Source organism: Colius striatus, chromosome 10 (genome assembly GCF_028858725.1).
Source record: "Colius striatus isolate bColStr4 chromosome 10, bColStr4.1.hap1, whole genome shotgun sequence".
Classification (NCBI taxonomy): Eukaryota; Metazoa; Chordata; class Aves; order Coliiformes; family Coliidae; genus Colius; species Colius striatus.
In genome coordinates this window covers 11,159,393-11,178,086 of record NC_084768.1, presented here as the reverse complement: position 1 = coordinate 11,178,086, position 18,694 = coordinate 11,159,393, and the positions used below count along the sequence as shown (strand labels likewise).

General features: G+C 37.4%; 1 protein-coding gene across 2 annotated transcripts in view; it reads right to left on the bottom strand.

Annotated features, from left to right (window-relative positions):
• The window catches only part of NEK7 (NIMA related kinase 7), a 64,303-nt gene that overhangs the window by 10,447 nt on the left and 35,162 nt on the right, over positions 1 to 18,694 (bottom strand). For both annotated transcript variants that reach the window (XM_062003709.1, XM_062003710.1), the window contains exons 6-9: positions 18,182 to 18,290; positions 15,929 to 16,036; positions 9,718 to 9,812; positions 5,092 to 5,205 (exon numbers count right to left, since the gene is read on the bottom strand). In XM_062003709.1, coding sequence (XP_061859693.1) covers positions 5,092 to 5,205; positions 9,718 to 9,812; positions 15,929 to 16,036; positions 18,182 to 18,290 — 426 coding nt within the window. The remainder of the gene's footprint in view (positions 1 to 5,091; positions 5,206 to 9,717; positions 9,813 to 15,928; positions 16,037 to 18,181; positions 18,291 to 18,694) is intronic.

The following is an 18,694-nucleotide window of genomic DNA, read 5'->3' as shown; positions in this document are numbered from 1 at the left end:
GAATCTATACTAAAGTAAGTAAACATTTTGTAAAGAGAATACAAGTATGTTTATCTGCAGAATACAATCGATGAATCTTGTACATATACATTTATTTTTCTCTGTGAAGACTTCCATCTGTTAAATAGAACTGCATACAGTAAATAAAGTCTTAGTAAAGACCTTGAAGGATTGAGACCTATAAGGCTATCATCAGAGAGTAAATAAGAGTATTCTTTCTCCTGTTTTTATTAGCTGTGTATCAATTGCTTTCCTGTAGGTAGAACAGCAGAAGCAGAAATTTACCTGTGAAAAACATGAGAAGCCTTGTTTACCTCCAGCAGGGTACTTCATGTCTTTTCAGTTTTGGCCCATGGATAACTCTGATTTTGTTTTCTATACTGAACTTTATCATCTAAAAATCAGACTCAAACTGCTTCTTAAGTCATTCAAGAGGAAGTTCTTCTTCAGAGCTAGTTACTTCTTACAGGGTATTATAATTCCAAGCTTCAATAAAATGGCCAAGAAGATGCATTGCTTACAAGGACACCAGCAAAATAGCATCACTACTCGAAAGCACATGTAAGACTTGCAGTTTTTACTCATCTCTGTAAGCACACTTAGAAAAAACACTCACCCACATGGTGTCTTGACTGGTAGTTTCTGCGGCTTCTACTTTTCTACTCAAATCAAAATGCATACATAGCTACTCTTGTTAGGATGCAAGAAAGGATCTACAGGAATATGTTCATAGGAAGGGAGTCACTGAAAAGTTTACTCACAAGCTCAGTTAGTGACAAACCTTCACTATCACTGCAAGAGATTAAATCACAGTGTCATAGACCTCTTTTGGCTACGAGTCTTAACATGTAAATATTGGTGACTGACATTACTGCGAAGTCTCCTTTCTCCTCTCCTAGTCCAGAATCTCCATTTTAAGGCAGAAGCACTCAGCTGACACCGGGACACTACACAATGATAGTGCAGATTCATGAGTAATTTCAAAATCCTTGAGTTCTTTTGAGCCTTGATATCAAACAGCAAACCTTTGGGAGAAGGTGAATTAATTTTGCTATACAGATGAAAGCAGTTGCACAGGAAGACAGTCTTTCAGGATTGAAACTGGGACTCTGATGGATGCTAATACTTGGTTATAGCACTATTTCTTCAACTCCTCCAGGATTCTCTGTTTCAATAAACCTGCAATCCATTTGTCAGCCCCTCCAGTATTAATAACATTTCCAATATAGCTGAAGAGCCTGACAGTACCATGGGAAGAGGCACTGGGATTCTAAAGTCAGACTATCATTAGAGATGGAGTAATTTTTTGTTACTTGGCACAGATTGGCCAACAGGCAGAGCAGACTTATGACTGAGCTGGAGGGACCTCCTGTTGCATTCCCAAGCTGCAAACTTCTTTGGCTGCTTACTGTTCTTAACCTCCTCTGTGCACTTAGCACAACGACTGTCTTTAGCCTGGAGCTTAGCCTGACACTGGAGCAGTGGGACACACTTTCTTTAACTTTAGCATGTTTTTCAGCTATGAAATAAATAAATTATCACTCAAGTCAGGAGAAGTGGGGGAAAAGACAGAAATATGACAGACAAGTACTTTGCATTGTTAGCCAGCTAAAAAAGAGAAATTTTCATATAGGAAATTTTGGTTAAAAAAAAACCGCACAAAACTGTTCTTAATCTGAATAGGAGACTTTCTCAAAGCCTCTCTCAGTGTTATTCTCAAGACCTTTCACTGGCAACTAGTGTTTCCATTGTAGACCTGCTGGCTCATTCAGCCTTCACATCTGGGTAGGAGGTGGCTATGGACTCGAGAACTGCACCTCAATCAAAGGGAAGATTTCAGAACTTCATCTATCACAAAAAGCAACACGGGTATTGATTGCGGGTAGCAAGGGAGTCCCAGCTTTCAACTCCCTAAAGCAGCACAGCACATTTCAGTAAATGCTGAGGACTCACCTTGAATAGCAGATATGCTTAAGGAAAATACAAAATTAAGATATCCAAAGTTGTGAACTATGTGAAAATCTTGGCTTGTGTCTTTACTGCTGAAGCAACAGTTTGTGAAAGAGCATTATCCATCTGTCTGTCTCAAGGTGCATTTTTGTCACATCATCCTCTGATGACACAGATGAAACACATTACAAGCAGGGTGGTCTCACAGACAGTTCAAAATGTATTAACATTTACCTACAAAAAGTTTCTCTAAAAGGCATTTGTCTTCTATTTTGTAACAAATGTGTTTAGACTCCTATATCTGAGGATGCAGAGAACAACAGTGAAACTTTCCTTTCAGAAAATTGTTTTGTTATAAAATATGAAGTGGTTTTACTGTTTATGACCCCTGATCTTTACTGCTCACTGAATGTGCTTCCAACCTGGTTAAAGATTTCATATCTAAATTTCACCAGTAGAGGTGAAACACTTAGGACAGTACCTTAAGATGACATCTACCATTTGTTTGTGTCTCTTCTTTATAGTTCATGCCAGCACAGTATTTTTTCATACAAGTAATAAAAGGTCTATTTTGGTGCAAGGACCAAGAAACATACCTATTTTTTCACCTTAGTGAAGATACAAAACTTCCAATCGAACATAAAGACATTCCCATTACAGTCTTGTGCTGATTTCAGCTGGGACAGAGTTAATTTTCTTCCTACTGACTAGTACAGTGCTGCATTTTGGACTTAGGATGAGAATAATGTTGATAATACACTGATATTTTAGCTACTGCTAAGCAGCATTTACACTAAGTCAAGGACTTTTCATCTTCTCACACCACTCCACCAACAAGCAGGCTGAAGGGCAGAAGACACTGGGAGGAAACACAGCCAAGGCAGCTGACCTCAACTGGCCAAAGAGATATTCCGTAGTACAGGATGTCATGTCCAGTATATAAAGCTGGCTGGAGACCAATGCTCAGGAACAGGCATCAGTCAGTGGGTGGTGAGCACCTGCACTGCGCATCGCTTGCGTTGTATACTCTAATTCTTTTATCATTATTGTTTCTCCTTCCTTTTCTGTCCTATTCAACTGTCTTTCTCTCAACCTGTGAATTTTACCAATTCTATTCCTCATCCCACGGGGGGAAGGGGAGTGAACAAGCGGCTGTGCGGTGTCAAGCTGCCTGACAGCTTAAACCACATTGGGTTTCCATAGTTGATTACTACTTGTAAGTAACAATTTTCATACCTGTCCTCATCCTTAACTCTCATTCTCTCATTATGTTTTAAAGTAATTTACACATATTTTGCAAGTAACTGGATTACCTAAGGTGCAGAATTATGTGCCTGCTTTTAAATAAAGATGCTTCGCATCTGTTTTCAACACTAGAAACTACACAATAGAAGTAGAAGGTGGAATCTCTTTCCCCATCCAAACTCTAAGACCTTCTGTCTGGGCCAGACTTTGATATTTGCCCCTTGGCTGGGAATCCACATATCCAACTTCACACTTAGCTGCAGTGAAGTAGCCCTGCAGGCAGGCCAACTTCAACGAACCACTAGTGGTATCATCATTAAAATCCTGCTGAAGGTCACCATGGAAACCGCCTGCTGAGGCTTCGCTGCTGCACTCGGCATCTCCTAATCAGCTACCATGTGAAATGCAAATTCAGACAGTCTGAAAATTAGTCAAGAAGAATAGAGGATGAGGATGCAGATATGTGAAATATTCATGTGCTTCATGGAAAAAGGAAGACAGCATGAATGACACAACAAAGAACGGCCCCTGACATTCTTGCTATCATTTTGCATTATTGTTCACACCCTACCGTATTTCTAGGCCTCCAGTTCTGAAGTTGGTTATATGAACTGCCATATTTATAGTCTACAATAAACAATAATTAAAAATGGCCAAGGTGAAATGACTAATTGGGAAACTCACAGAGAGGTATAGTGTATAAATTACACAATAAATCATTATTTTATCCTTTGCAATGTCATTGAATTATCCTTTTAAGTCCAGTTTGTTTCATAAAAGGGGAAAAACTGTCAATGTAAAAACAAAAATAAAACAAAATACTGGGCAGTAATCTTTTATTAATAGTCCAATCACTGTCTTGGAATGCAAAAATATTTAAGGTTCAGAATTGCAACCTCCTACTCTATAAATGAAACTGCACAACGCTTTATGTTTATTAAAAGTATTTCACTGCTCATGCTTATTCGCGTTTCCAAAGTAATCTTTAATTCATGGAGGCTGAATTCAATTAGAATCGGTTGCTAATACATGTTCTTTGGTTTACAGCTTCTATCAGTTTGCCCTGTTCTTTTCAAAGTGGGAAAGTATTTCAGAACTGGCATCTCAGAACATTAACAAGCAAGCATTTATATTATCTCCATTCTGTTACTCACACTATGAAAAGTATTTATTTTATTGAGCTTCTTTTCATTTTAGAGCTTAAAAAAGCAAGTACCCCCCTTAAATGCATTAGTGACAGTAAAGAACTGTTACCCATCAGCTTAAAACAAACACTTCTGCGATAGGCACCAGTATATTGTTCAGAGTCAATTACATTGCGCCTGCCTATATTTCTCCGAAATTTACTGTTAATGTTATCAAGACTTACTCTTTCCTGCAAATGAACTGCTTCTCACTTGTATCCAACAGCACATTGCAGCTTTATAATGCAAACAAATGGGAACTAAACAATTCATTTTTACTAGCAGGTTGCATTATATCTGTGTTTAATGTGAGCCTCTAGAGAAACAGGGCTAGTGCGCTAATTTCCTGGGCAACGTCAACTTGTGTAGTTGTGCTTTTAGAAAAGCACACTGTAGATGTATGACTCAATTGCATTCTGGCACGTACAACATATCATCGTGCATTCTGGGAAAGCATTTTGTCACACTTGCAAAGAAGCTCAATGAAATTAAGAAGCTAACAGTATGAGGTTTCCATCATTAGTCTCCCTTCAAATATAAAATCGTAGCAAAGACCTGTTTTGACAGGAAAACTTGAGCAAGTTCAATAAGCAAACACTTACAGGCATAACTTGCAAACAGCATAAAGTCACAAAAGTTTTATTTACTTCCCTGGAAGTGTGCTAGCTTACACAAACCGAGGATCTAGCCCTCGAAAAGGAAAATTACTTACTTCCTCTGAATAGTGATCTGAAGGGAGAGGTGGGTAGTCACACTGTTCTATCTTCTTGCACAGGGAGTACAAGTTCATTTTATCACCATAAAAGGGACTCTGCAGTGCAGCCATCTGTTTAAAGAAAACGTACAATTTTCTTCTGTGTTTTTAAGTAAACCTGCTTTGTCATAGAATCTGTAATACTAACAGATCAAAAGATTTTTAACAGCTTTCAATTCCATCCTTAGATGCATCACCCTGCCAGAAAGAAAGTTCCAAAACTGTTACTGTAGCCAGTGTGTGTCCTTATTCTATGTTGTACAGTCGTACCTCTCACAATCCTTGTATCACAATATCTGAATTCCATACCATTAGAGTTCTATTAACAGAGTTTGGGGAAAAAGTGGAGTAGTTTCCAATCCTGCTGTGAGCGTGGAGGGTCCTTGCACCACGAGGGAGGCGAAAAACCCCCACCCAAAATGCGCAAGGTAATTTTCCTCTGAAGACTTTTTGGGAGAAAAGGCATAATTTACTTCAAAGTATTATCTGATCTAAAGCAATGCAGTCTGTTGAAAATGATAGATAATAGTAGTAGACTTTGTAACCTTCCACTGCTATTATATTAGACTTCAACAGAGTTGGGTTTTTTAAAGCAGGAAAACCAAAGGTAACGTCTATGCTTCCAAAAATGACAGAACCACACAACCTTATCCCAAATATCTCCTAATTCAGGATGCTATAAAAAATACTTTAATAAAACCCATCCCAAAACATCATCAAAAGTACACAACTGGCACCTGTTACTTGAATTTACAACTGTAAGGAAAAAAAGGAATAATATCTATTTGAGAGCACTTATATAAATGATCAGCTTAAAACCAGCATTAGCAAAGCCATGCTTTATTTCCAGACAATGCTACAACTTGACATTCAAGGTGGAAACAAACGCTATGGTTAGCGGGATTACAAATTTAAAAATTCATTTCCAATCTCTCCATTCTGTTCAAAGCTTTCCAAGTCTTTGAACCGCAGCAGCGTGAATGCTGCTTTGAGTGCATTGCTGCCCCAAAGTCAGTCACCCTTTTCTACATGTGCTAATAAGTTTGATTTTGGAAGGACAATGTGTACATTCCCCAGACAGGCAGAGTGTGTGTGAAACACGCTAGTCCATGCTGTGCTACTCAGTGAGCTTCAGCAGGGACAGGACAAGCTGAAAATGGCTCTCATCTGTCTTGTGGTCTTTCAGATAGAGGTTTAACTCTTTCATGTCTAAACACCAATATCACTGGAGAAAAACAGATGAAGAAAATCACCTAAATTCTCTTACATTTACTTTATATCTGATTTAAAAAATGCTCTCAAATAGGTCAGTACTTTTTCACAATACCTTCGAGTAAATAATTTTCAAGCTCCCAAAACAAGTAGCAAGGCTACAGGTCCAGCCCACAGTCCTCCCAAAAATTCCACAACTCTACCACCAAAATAAATGTTAATTTTTTGATTTACGTGACATTGTCTCTTACCTTAAAAAGAATGTTAAAAATGCAAGCTAAAGACCAAAAAGAAAAGAGGAGAAGAAACAAAAGGAAAAATCAACTGCAGGGTCTGTAAGCATGCAGACATTCTCAATAAATGCACGGATTCTCATTTTTGTACTCTAGGTGTTCATTAAAACCTACTTTTGTTTGAATGCTGCAGAGTGTTAAAAAAATCCTGAATGTCCCCTAAGGAGTTAAAACAGGAATACTATATTTTCATGCATCTCCTGCTTTGACAGATGAAAAATGTCAACTGTCCTGTTTTTATTTTCAAGCTTTTGCACTATTCATCTGGTTCATTAGTGCATCTCGCTGCTGCCCCTGACAGCTGCTCGCCCTCTCCTCCCAGCAGCTGAATTTTTCAGGCTAATTTGATCCTCCACACTGAGACGATTGCTAGAATGATTGACTTGCTCCCTGACCTCCAGGGTCTGACTTTCCTGATTAGTATTCTGGGGGTGTCTGAGGGACGAAAGCCCACTGTCTGTCTTCAGGGCTGGTGGCAGCTCTCTCTCTCTCTTTTTTTTTCCTCTTTTTTTTTTTTTTTTGAACTGTAAGCCACCAACCTACAACCCTGTAAGGATGCAATTGCTACGCTGAACAATAAAAGGAAATGTGTAAGACCTACTTTTCCATGTAAAGGTCCATGTAGCAAAAGCACAGCATCTTGATTTTAATTAGTAAAGTCTACTTTGTTGCATATCAATTAAAACTCCAGTGGTAGTGTTTTTGAGTTTTCAGAAATACCTGGGGCTCTAAAAAAAAAAATCAGACTTTAAGATATACTTTTAAAAAGCCTACTGGCCACATAGTTAGAATGTAATACAGGATAGAAACAGTAATTTTTAAAGACAACATACATTATAGAAAATTAGTCTGAACTTAAGTTAAAACATAACTGAAAGGAGTTTAGCAGCAATTAAGCATTTATTAAGAAGTGATAAACATGCCACAGCTTTTCTCCAATTAAGCTGGAGACAATCCAGAGCACGTAGAAGCACATATCAACATAAAATCAATATAATAAAACATAGGCAATAGACATATCACAAAAAGACATCCAGTACAAAACTGCATAGATAACAGAAATACCATGCATTTGTCCACAGATGCCTTGAAGAACCTTTAGTAAGCACTTTCAAATAAGCAAAAAGAAAAAAAAATGCTAAGCATAGATTTTACTGCACCTAAAATTTAAACATCACAGCTCAATGATAACAAATGAAAATACCATAGACATCAGGTATGTTACAAAATTTAACTAAGAGATAGGTACACCTCTAAAAAAATTTGTAACTACAGTTGAAGACATTATCCCATACTATAACTATATAATATAAACAATCAGTAAGCATCCCAATAACTATTTCACTCTTACAATAACGAAAACAAACACAACACCATGTTAACTTAAATACCATCCTGGTAAAACTTTTAAAATCCTCTAAAAAAGAATAGTATTTAAAGATGCTGAGTTCATCATGGGAACTGATATTTAACTGTTTTTCAATTATTTACCAGATCAAAGAACAATTTAATATTCACATAGGTGTTTAATATACTAAACCAGCATCAAGGCAGCAAGCTCAACAACAAATATCTTCTTTAGGAAACTGCTATTGACTTGTAGCCAGCAATTTTGTTTCATATAATATAGAAGAAAAAACTGAACCTTTAAACGTGTTTATTTTATATAATTTTTAGTTATTCAAGGTTTTTATTTATTTATTTTCATATTTAAAAAATTCCCAGAAAACCAATGAGTGGGAAAAGAGTCAGTAATACTGAAAAACACTACCTTTCTGCTACCTTTAGGCACCTGCTAGTGCAGGAGTGTGAAGCTGAGAAAAAATTGATGGCAGTTGCCATGGTCAATAATAAGGAATCCCTACATGGGATTAAGTTTCAGTTCAGGATTTAAACTTCTACATACTTGGTATCGGATTTCATGAATTGTCTTCAAGATTTAGAAGTAGCAGCTCTACACAGACCTGTACACTCTGCAGAACTGCAATGTAACTACTTGCTCTTTCAATATTTAAAACAGGTTAGAGATGGGCAATAAACTAATCTTACTGCAGACAACACACCCAGTAGTAAATTGAACAGGCTGACAACGTTTTCTATAAAATCTTAAGATAACAGGAGGTGCCAGTCCCATTGAGAACACGTGTTAAACGAGTTCTGTTTACTCTGGAGTCAGGTGGCTTGTAGATAAATAACAAGTGAGTTGGGTGTATTAGTTTTTATCTGGAACATGACTAGAAAAACTTCACTCCATTGCCGATAGAACTAGATCTTTTTCCAGCATCCTTCCACGGAAGTGGACTGTCTTTCAATCAACAGATGATACGTAAAGAACTTAAAAGACATAGTTGCCTTCGAAACCTACCTGTCCTTCACACCTTTATTGACCTCAAATTGCCCTGGATCTTTATTTTCTCAGAACATAGTATTGTTGAAAATTAGATGTCACTTACCAGTCTTGACTATATATGAATACAGAAATTATACAATATTAGTTTAAACAATTAGAGAAGAACAGTAGAAAAATTACATATCTGTGCAGCAGAAACTGTTATCTTGAAAGCTTTATTGTTAAAAGCTAACAGTATTTAAAACCTAAGTAAAACAATTCACGAAATTAAAACTTGTACCAAAAAAATATATTGCAGTTTCTGAAAGCATTAGTTGCATGCTGAAGTCTGCCCTACTGTTTCTCAAGGCATTTCATACCAACACCATACAATCAGCAGAGGCCATCAAAACACCTAGAACTGTTTGACATGTGCTTGCCATTATTCACCTATTAATCCTTCAGTTATGCCCAATCTTCAAGAAATTCCTGTAAAAATGTTTGTAGCAAGTCCAGTAAAAGGCAAGTCTTGAGTAACACACAAATAAAACTATTTCATATTCTGAAGTAACATAAGACTTCTCATTGCTAATATTAAAGACAGACATATAAGGGCTGAAAAGCAGCTTTACCACAGCGTTAAATACTTTTCTAAACAACAAATATATAGAAATAGATCCTAAAATAGTACTTAATACATTGGGGGGAACACAATAGTGTTATTAAGTTCAGCGTATATATCAATATTACCTCATAGAGCAGACAGCCTAGAGACCAGATGTCGGATTTGAAGTTGTAACCATTTTCGTGTATTCTCTCTGGAGACATATAATAAGGTGTACCAACTGCAATAAATACACAAGTATTTCTGAATGAAAATTTCTGTTCCAGCATAGTAAAAGTACAGTTTTCCTAGCTAAAACCACTTTTCTTATCTATATTTCTCATTTTGCTACATATAATTACAATTCATACTTACGACTCTTCAGTTTGATAGAAATACACATGAATGAGACATCCCATCCAATACAGACTTATTTTCACTACTGATATCTGATTACCAGAATTATTCAGTTGTAGAACACTTCCAATTTTTGCTTTTAAAGAAGCTCAAAAATAATTATTTTCATCTGAAGAGAACTAAGGGAGCATATTACACACACACACACACACATCTTGTTCCCTTCCAAACTGCTGTTACTGTGGCTGGAAATAACAACACACAGTTATTTTCTTCCACAGTTATTTTTTTGTTTTTCACATGAGTTGTTTGTTCTTCCTTTTGAGAACACACATACCTGAAGAAACTGCTTTTGAAACTAATAAACATAATTTAGTTTGGGTATCTGAAACGAAAGTGAGACTCAAATCCAGGATCTTCAGCTTCCTGAAGAGGAAGGCAGTAAAACCTGCGAGCCCTGCAGAACCTGAGGTTCCTACGAGCGACTCAGCCATCTGCTGCAGGGCTAGACTCTGCAAGGGCTTTTCAGCTCCCAAATCTGGGGCTTCCCTAGCTTAATCATGCCTCAGAGCTGTGGGCTCTGGAGACGGCTGCTCTTGAAAGCACCATTTACTAGGACTGTCCCTAAGCAAATTTACATCGGACACTCCAAGACATCTCTCCTCTTGATTTTAATAAGACCCTCCCCATCTGTGACACAAGTTACTTGGAAGTAAGAAATTCTGAGAGATGCTTCAGCTTTGTAAAAAAAGTCATTAATAAAAAAGTGATGAGTTCACACATGACAGATGAATAAAGGAAGAACATATGAAAAATTACTGCCTAACAGCAAAAGGAGTCACAGACTTAGGTAGATTTTTACTTGAATTTTGTGGGAAATATTTTCTAAAGCATTGAATACTGATGCTGAAAACCAATCACATTCTGTAAATTCAATATGAGTTGACCTTATTTTGAAACTGAACATCTTGCAATACAGTCAGAAATTAAAATCAGCACTCTCACTGCAAACTATGAAAATTAAGGTGTGAATCCCACACTATTCTATGTAACACAAAAAACTTGTATCACTTCTGCACTTCTGAATCAGCTTCATCTACTCAGAATTCACCTCCAATGGAGATACAGGGAATATGTAAGTCTAAAACTAATAATCATAGAATCACAGAACGATAAGGGTTCGGAAGGACCTTTAGAGATCATCCAGTTCAATCCTCTGCCAAAGCAGGTCCCACCTAGATCAGGTCACACAGGAATGCCAAGTTGTTAATTTTAATTGATCACGTTTATAATTTTATTCTAATCAGTTCCAAAAGTTATAGGGGTTGCTTTGACAATGTGACCCATCTTGTAAGAAGGCTGACATCTCAAACTTTGTCATACTTTCTTAGGGAGAAAGGTAGGGGGCAAACTCCTTCCTGAAAGGCTGAGCTAGGACTGTGAAACTCAGTACCACCTTATCCCAGGGCAGGTCATAATTTCAGCTGATTTCCTTCTTGGCAAACAGTATTAAAAACAATATTCCAAACGCATATAAATGGAGGACATGCTTCTTCAACAGATATGCAAGGACAGAGATCCCATACTGCATCCTACAATGGATTTGCCTCCCTAAATATTTCGGGGGAGACTTCAAGCCCTAGGAAAACAGATGCAACCCCTGTCCCCAGAGGCTCTCTTAGTACTGGCCCGAAGAATCACCACAGCACTGAACTGAGACTGCAAAAGATCAAGAGCTGAAAAGGAAAAAGGCTGGGGAAAGGCAACTCAAAGTGATGGACTACTGTGAAAACCATTTAGTCTCATGGGATGTTTGTATTCACCCACAACAGAGGAATGGTCAAGAGGAACAGTCTTTTCCCTGTGAAAGAAGAGGCAGGCGGATGGGTGGACTGCAACACCAAAATAGCTACCAGGATATCCAGAGGTAACTCTGTTATTCTAAGGTATCAACGGCAGTACTTTAATGGGTGTTTAGTCACAGCTCTCTTGAAATTGGAAACTGTAATGAAATAATATTTGTCATGACACAGCTTCCATATTTTTGTTATCCTCACTACTGTACTCTCCCCCTATTTTTTTATATTTTCTTTTAACCCCAAGGACTTGGGAACTTGGATGCCTCTGAAAACTTTCAACTGTATTTTCCATCTGTTAATTAATGCACTGGTTTAGCATAATCCTGATGCTTTGTTGGCAGAATTCAGCTAACAAAAAGAAGTAAGTTAGTAATCTGCTTCTTAGCTGGTTACAGCAGCACTGCCTTTGCTGCTCTGAGACATTATGCAAGTAGCTGGCAATGAGTAATGTGCCAGAAAGAGGCTTCACAGAAGCCATGGGGGACAGCGGAAAACACAGAGGTTTGAAGGTTTGTAGTTTACCAAAAGCAAAGGTAATTTTAACCAGTAGCTCTGGGAAGCCTGCTGATACATTAGGGGTCTGCTATGACTGTGAAAGATTGATGAGAGTGAAAAGGAAGAACAAATGCTATCATTTTACAGTGTTTAGCCTAGTCTAACACCTTATCTGCAACACAACCTGAGGCCCCCAATAACCAGTAAGTGAAAGGAATTGAAATTACAGTTACATTAGTCATTGAATCACAAAAACAACCTGAAGATCTAGCCATCATCACTACTTGTAAACTGTTTTTAACAGAATATGACACAAAAGCTTCATTATTCTGGCATTCAGGACCTACTAAAGGAATTACAACTATTTAAACAGTGAGCAATTTGGTATGTAGCAGTATTGCTGGCAAGCAACTATCAGATGTGATTGTACTTTGTTTCCTTCCCAGATCATTACTTTCTTTTCTGATAAGGGAAATACTCACAAAGTGGCTACAAAGACAAGTGACTTTCTTAACTCACCTGAGGACACAAGAGCAGTATAATTGAAGACAAAGATGTAACACATTAAGGCACCTCTGCTTTTAAGAGCAAAATCTCTAACTTTAGCATTCTGCTCACTGCATTTGCACATCTTGGGTAAGCTGCAGATCTGAACAGTAATCATCTTGAAAATGGCCAGGGCCAAAGAGTGTGCTTCCTCGGAATCTGCTGCTGCTCTGGAGCTCCTTCCCATTAAAGATGCTGCAGAAGCAGAAAGGGCTGTTTCTTTACACAAGCTTTCTGCCACCGGGAGAGGCAATGGGCATAAAGGAAATGGTGGTTATTAGGGGGTAGGAAGTGGTATCTGAATGACCTGAGGCAAAGAAACCATTACAAAGAAGGGAGTTATGATATAAACAGACCATCTTATTACCTGCAGAACTCACACTGCAGATGAGTTAGAGGAGGGAGTGTCTTTGCTTCAAAACCAACAAGTCATTGAAGACTTGAATTAAATAACTAGCTATAAGTGCTAGCAAACATTTTTAAACGGAGTAAAATCTCCCTATAAATGTTAATACTACTTATACAAAACAATGTAATGGCTGATACAGAAAGTGTTTCAGAGATTGGCTTTTCAAATGGCCATCTAAATATTACTGACATTCCATGAACTCTAATACACTATACAACCAACAGAGTTCAGGAAGGGGGCTAAGATCACTTTTGTAACTCTTCCAGTTTTCAAAGAGCTCCAAAACAAGACTTCAGTTTAAAGAAAAAAAAAAAGGCCCAATTTAAGTAATCAAAAGATACCATTTATTAATTACTTATGAGAATTTTTTATATCAGATGTAAGGAAGATGATCTTCACTGTGAGGGTGGTGAGGCATTGGAATATGTTGCCAATGCCCCATCCCTGCAAGCATTCAAGGCCAGTCTCTGTCCCTGGCAAGGAGGCTGGAACAATATGATCCTCAAGGTCCCTTCCAACCCAAACCACTCTATGATTTCAAAGAGCAGAAGGCCTGGCATTCAGCCATCAAAAAAGCACCACCACCAACAAAATAACACACAGTGACAGGCAAAGGAACAGGATCATCTCGGATCATCTTCGTCTTTCTAGCATAAAGTCTTCCAAAACCAAGAAATTTTGTCAAGTTTGTACTGAATCAACACCACCAAATGCTTCCATTCCTTTGTATTTTTGAAAGAAAGATTTTCTGCTGAATTCTACTGTTTTGATAAGGCTGTACAGAAAGAGTTAAGAACGTAGACATATCATGTCCAGTGCAGTATTTACATTTGTTTCAAATGGACGATCAGAAAGTGTTCTAATTAAATCAGTATTATTCATAATTAGCATTTAGAATTTGGAGCTGATGAAAATTTTAGTACATTTCTTTATCTCTGAAAGCCTGAATCTAGTTTGCTACTGAAATTTTTATAAAGCCTGTAAACCAATATAAATTGCGACACATGTTCGTAATTCATTGGGTTTTGTGCACTAAAGCTTTATGGAATAATAAAAAGATACAACTCAGAGAGAAATTTCAGGAAAAGCAACATCAGAAACTGCATGAGAAATTAATTTTAAAATGTAAGCTCTGCTAGGGAGATGATAAATCAGAGTGTCACTGTCTCCACTGTAGCCTAACTGTTCAGTCTAGCTGAACAAAATCTTTTTCCTAGGCTGAATTCTGACATTAGGTCATAATTAAGATGGAAATTGAAAAGAAAGAGATGAGGGGGAAAAAGAAAAAAAAATAACAGTTGATCTACCAAGAAACAGCACCCAACGTTAGGAACAAAGCTTCCATCCCTCTGCTCTCTGGAGTATTTGGACTCTTGTGTTGCAAAAGATAAGTTTTCAAGGGCTTAGTGGTTTTACATTGCTTTCAACCCTAGCTCAGCCTTCAGTCCCTTTGCAACCATTCCCCTCCAGTGAGTAAAAATAACCCAAGGCTTAAACAGTTTGTTCCTCTAACTTCCTGATTTCTGCATCAGAACAGAAGTCTAGCTCTCCCACCCTCACAAATGACTTCTGTCTTCTCTGTATGCTCCTACCTACAGACTAGGATTTACAGCTTCCTACAAATACAGTCCAGGAGCAGCTCCCCCTTCACACTGCTGATTTACATCTTTCTTCCATTCACAGGCAGCACCAGGACCCAACTACAACAAATAAAATCTGAGCGCTGTTAGACAGCCTCTGGGCTACGATGGCAGCAGAAACAGCAGCATTGGGCCATGAACCAATATCAGATCTTTAGGATTATAGCTGAACTTCGATGTGGAACCCAACCACATTCCCAGTCTGATCTCACTGCTTCTCTCCTCTGTTTCTCTTGGTTTTTTTGTTAAGGCAAGACTGTCCATCTCTGAGTTTCATCTCAGTGCTATTAAGATCTCAGCGGTTACTCATGGTTTTCACTGTACCAGTATCAGTATGCACCAAACATGATAAAAGCAGCAAGGCACAGAAGAGTGACCAAAGACTTTTTGGAAGACAAGAAAGCAAGGATCGTATCAAAACTTTCCCTACTGAAATAGTTTCGTTGGACTGTTAACAGAAGTATCAGCCCTACCTCAAATGTGGTACAAACATGATCAACATCTATCCCCTCTCTTTTTCCATACTGTACTGATAATTGGGACTATGAGAATAAAGTTAAATTAAGAGATGAGGAAAAATATGAAATTTCAGTCAAAGAAGGCTGATATTTCATAGTCTAAAAAGAAACACCAGCATGGGAGAAAACAATTCTTTGAGTCTCCTCCCACGGTCCTAAGAGAGATTAAGTATTAGAATCTTAACCATTCTTGGCACATTTAACAAACATACAGAAACATCTAGATGTCTAATTACAGAATCATCACTGTCATTTACTGGAGAAATCTCACTGAGCAGCCTTTGAATTGATTTTACCTATCTGTACTCAGGCATCAGTAAGGTGTTCTGCCTGTCCCAAGCTCAACTGCTCAAGGCAACACCTCAGTGTTCCAGCTTCTCTATATCTGTCCGTGGTGCTCACCTTATTTTTTGTTATTATTGAAGAAAAACTTTAGCTGGGCGTAACTCTTTTTCCTCATGAGTGGGCACAGTATTTCCACCATATTAAAAAAAACCCACCTTCCCAACACCTATAGCTCAGAGAAAACTTACCTAAAGAGTGTGCAGCTGTAGTTTTGGAGCTGAAAAATCGACCAAGTCCAAGGTCTCCAAGCTTTACTACTCCTGTAGCTGTAATGAATACATTAGCTGGCTTTATATCTGGGAAAAAAAGAAATTTAAAAGTCACAATGAGGTTGTAAAAAAAAGCTACTGCTCTGTTAATAATAGGATGAAAGAAGCTTTTATTTGCAGCTAATATTAACGACATTTGACTGAACTCTTCACAAACGGCAAGTCTGGGGATCTGAAATTTCAAGTTAACCATTTTAACGGTACAAATATCACTCAAGCAAATAATGAAGAGCCATGGGAAGTATTTAAAAAAAAACAAAAAACAAAAAACAAATCAGTAATAAAAACAAATAAACCCCCATATTCACTCCACATCAAAAGTAGAAACAGGGAGTTTGTTGCTATTTGATATAAGCTCTATAATAAGGACTTCCCTCAGAACTACAGAATCTCTCATTATATCTCTAGTAACAAACCAAAAGTGTTTTGAAAAACTGTAAAACATATTTTTTCCCCACTTCTGCTGATCAGATTACCCACAGTGACACGATGTTATTTATTTGAAATAGGTAACTGATTCTCTTTAATAGCAGGCATTAAAAAAAAGGCAGCAAGTTTTACTCAAGAGAATGGTTATTTGAACTCGTCAATGGAATTGGGCTAATCAAGTAGAAACAAAGAAAAATAATGATGTATACCCCAGACAGTTATTTTTCACAAGCAATATTCAGTTTAAATTTTAATCCAATCCTTTAGAGACAAAAGCAAAGATTTTTACTTTACAGTTTTTAACAAGGTACGTATCCTGTTAGCCTGATAAATAAACTGACCTGATATTTGTTTGGCACATGTACTTAGCTCTTACTCAGCTCAAGAGCAACACACCCTGGCTCTAAACTTAAAGAAAATCAGTTAACTTTGGAGAGGATTACTGTTTGCAGAGGGTGTGGGTACAGTAAAATGAATGGTTAATAACCCTTCAAACACCAGCATTTTCAGGTTTCCAAAAAGAAGTTACAAAACCATACAAGCTTCAGAGACAAAGCAATTATACTGCTATCTGACTTAAGTGTTAGAAATTTGGATTAGTCTTTGTGTAACAATCCAGATATCAGCTCATCTTAAAAATAGTTTTACTGTCATTAGGCTTGGTATGTAACCATGGAATTGTTACAGACATATATTGTTATATATATATATTTATAAATTGTTATATATTTGCTATAGTTTTACCAGAAGCTTTGAAAGTACTATTTCAGTTTCAGGAATTTACACTCATTCTGGTTTTGATCTAAAATATACTGAAATAAACTAGTTTAGACCTAAAAGCATTAAAGGAAATATCTATACCCTGTGGAAATTATCTGCAATGTTATGCCTTTCTCTTTGTATAACTTGCACTTGTAGATACCTGGACAAATGTGTAAAGCTGAACTCAGAGATACAGCCCAAATTCAACTTGCAACTCATAGCCAGAGGAAATTTGAAAGCAAAAATAAAAAGTAAACTTGAGAAGCAGCTATATTACCTGTTTTCTTTGACTCAAGAGTTGCAAGGTAAATGAAGACAACATACGGAGGAGACACCAGGAAAGAGCCTTAGAATGCGTAAGGGAGATTTAGTACCTGACAAGGTAAGCTGGCAACTACAAGGGCTGTTGGAACACGGTACTTGACACAAGATTGAAAATAGTGGAAAGAAGGAGAGAAAGTGCTCATGGCTGCACGTAATCCAGTAGATAAGAAAGTGGGAGAAGGGCCTATACATCACCAGAAGGCATGGCAGGAGGCATTTTATAAAGAAAAAAAGGTGCAAGAGGTGAAAAGAATGGATGGATATCTGTGCAAGAATGCAGGTAACAATACTTGGGAGAGGTAATGGGCAAATATAGAAGAATAAGAACAGGACAGAAAATAAGGGCTAGCAAAATGAATTGAGCAAGCAAAGAGGTAGCAGAGGCAGCATCTCCACTACTTACAGAACTATCACTTATTTAGAAAGCTGGATATCACAAGCCATTGCTGCAAACAAATGCCTATCACAACAAATGTACAACCATGAACTTCTGTCACACTTTCCCATTACTGATACAATGTTACAGAAACATACATTGTGTCACTTGTCAAAACTGATTCCATTATGACGTTATTTGGTGTCCTTTGCATTGAATCAGCTTAATTCTCACGTAGTAAAAGGTCTAGTAAAGGCAAATAATCTTTGATCCTATATTACCTCTATGCATAACACGACGAGAATGCATATGTTCCAAGGCACTGCACAGCTGAACAAAGTACTTCCAAACTGTTCTTTCAGGAATCAATCTCTTCTGTTTCTTAAAATGCTTACAGAAAAAAAGATGGATATAATATTAAAATTGATATCTTGCATAAAATGACTGAAAAAAAATAGAGAATTCTTTATTTAAAAACTAAATACAGGAGGCTCACAACTTAGTGAGAAAAATTCTAGACACAAAGCTTTTTCCTTAAATATTAACATACATATCACCAAGGTATGTGTTGGAGTCAGTCAACACCTAGAGCCACAAATGACATTCATGAAATAAAACTCTATCCCAACAAAGGGTTTACAAGGTATTTAGCAATCTTCAGTGAAGGATTAATGGGATCAGAATAGTTTATCACTGACGAAGTAGCTACAGAACAAAGAAAGCTCAGATATAATGGTGTGTGCCACAGAACTTCCCAAACTGAATACTTCCTTGAATCAACACTGATTTCCATA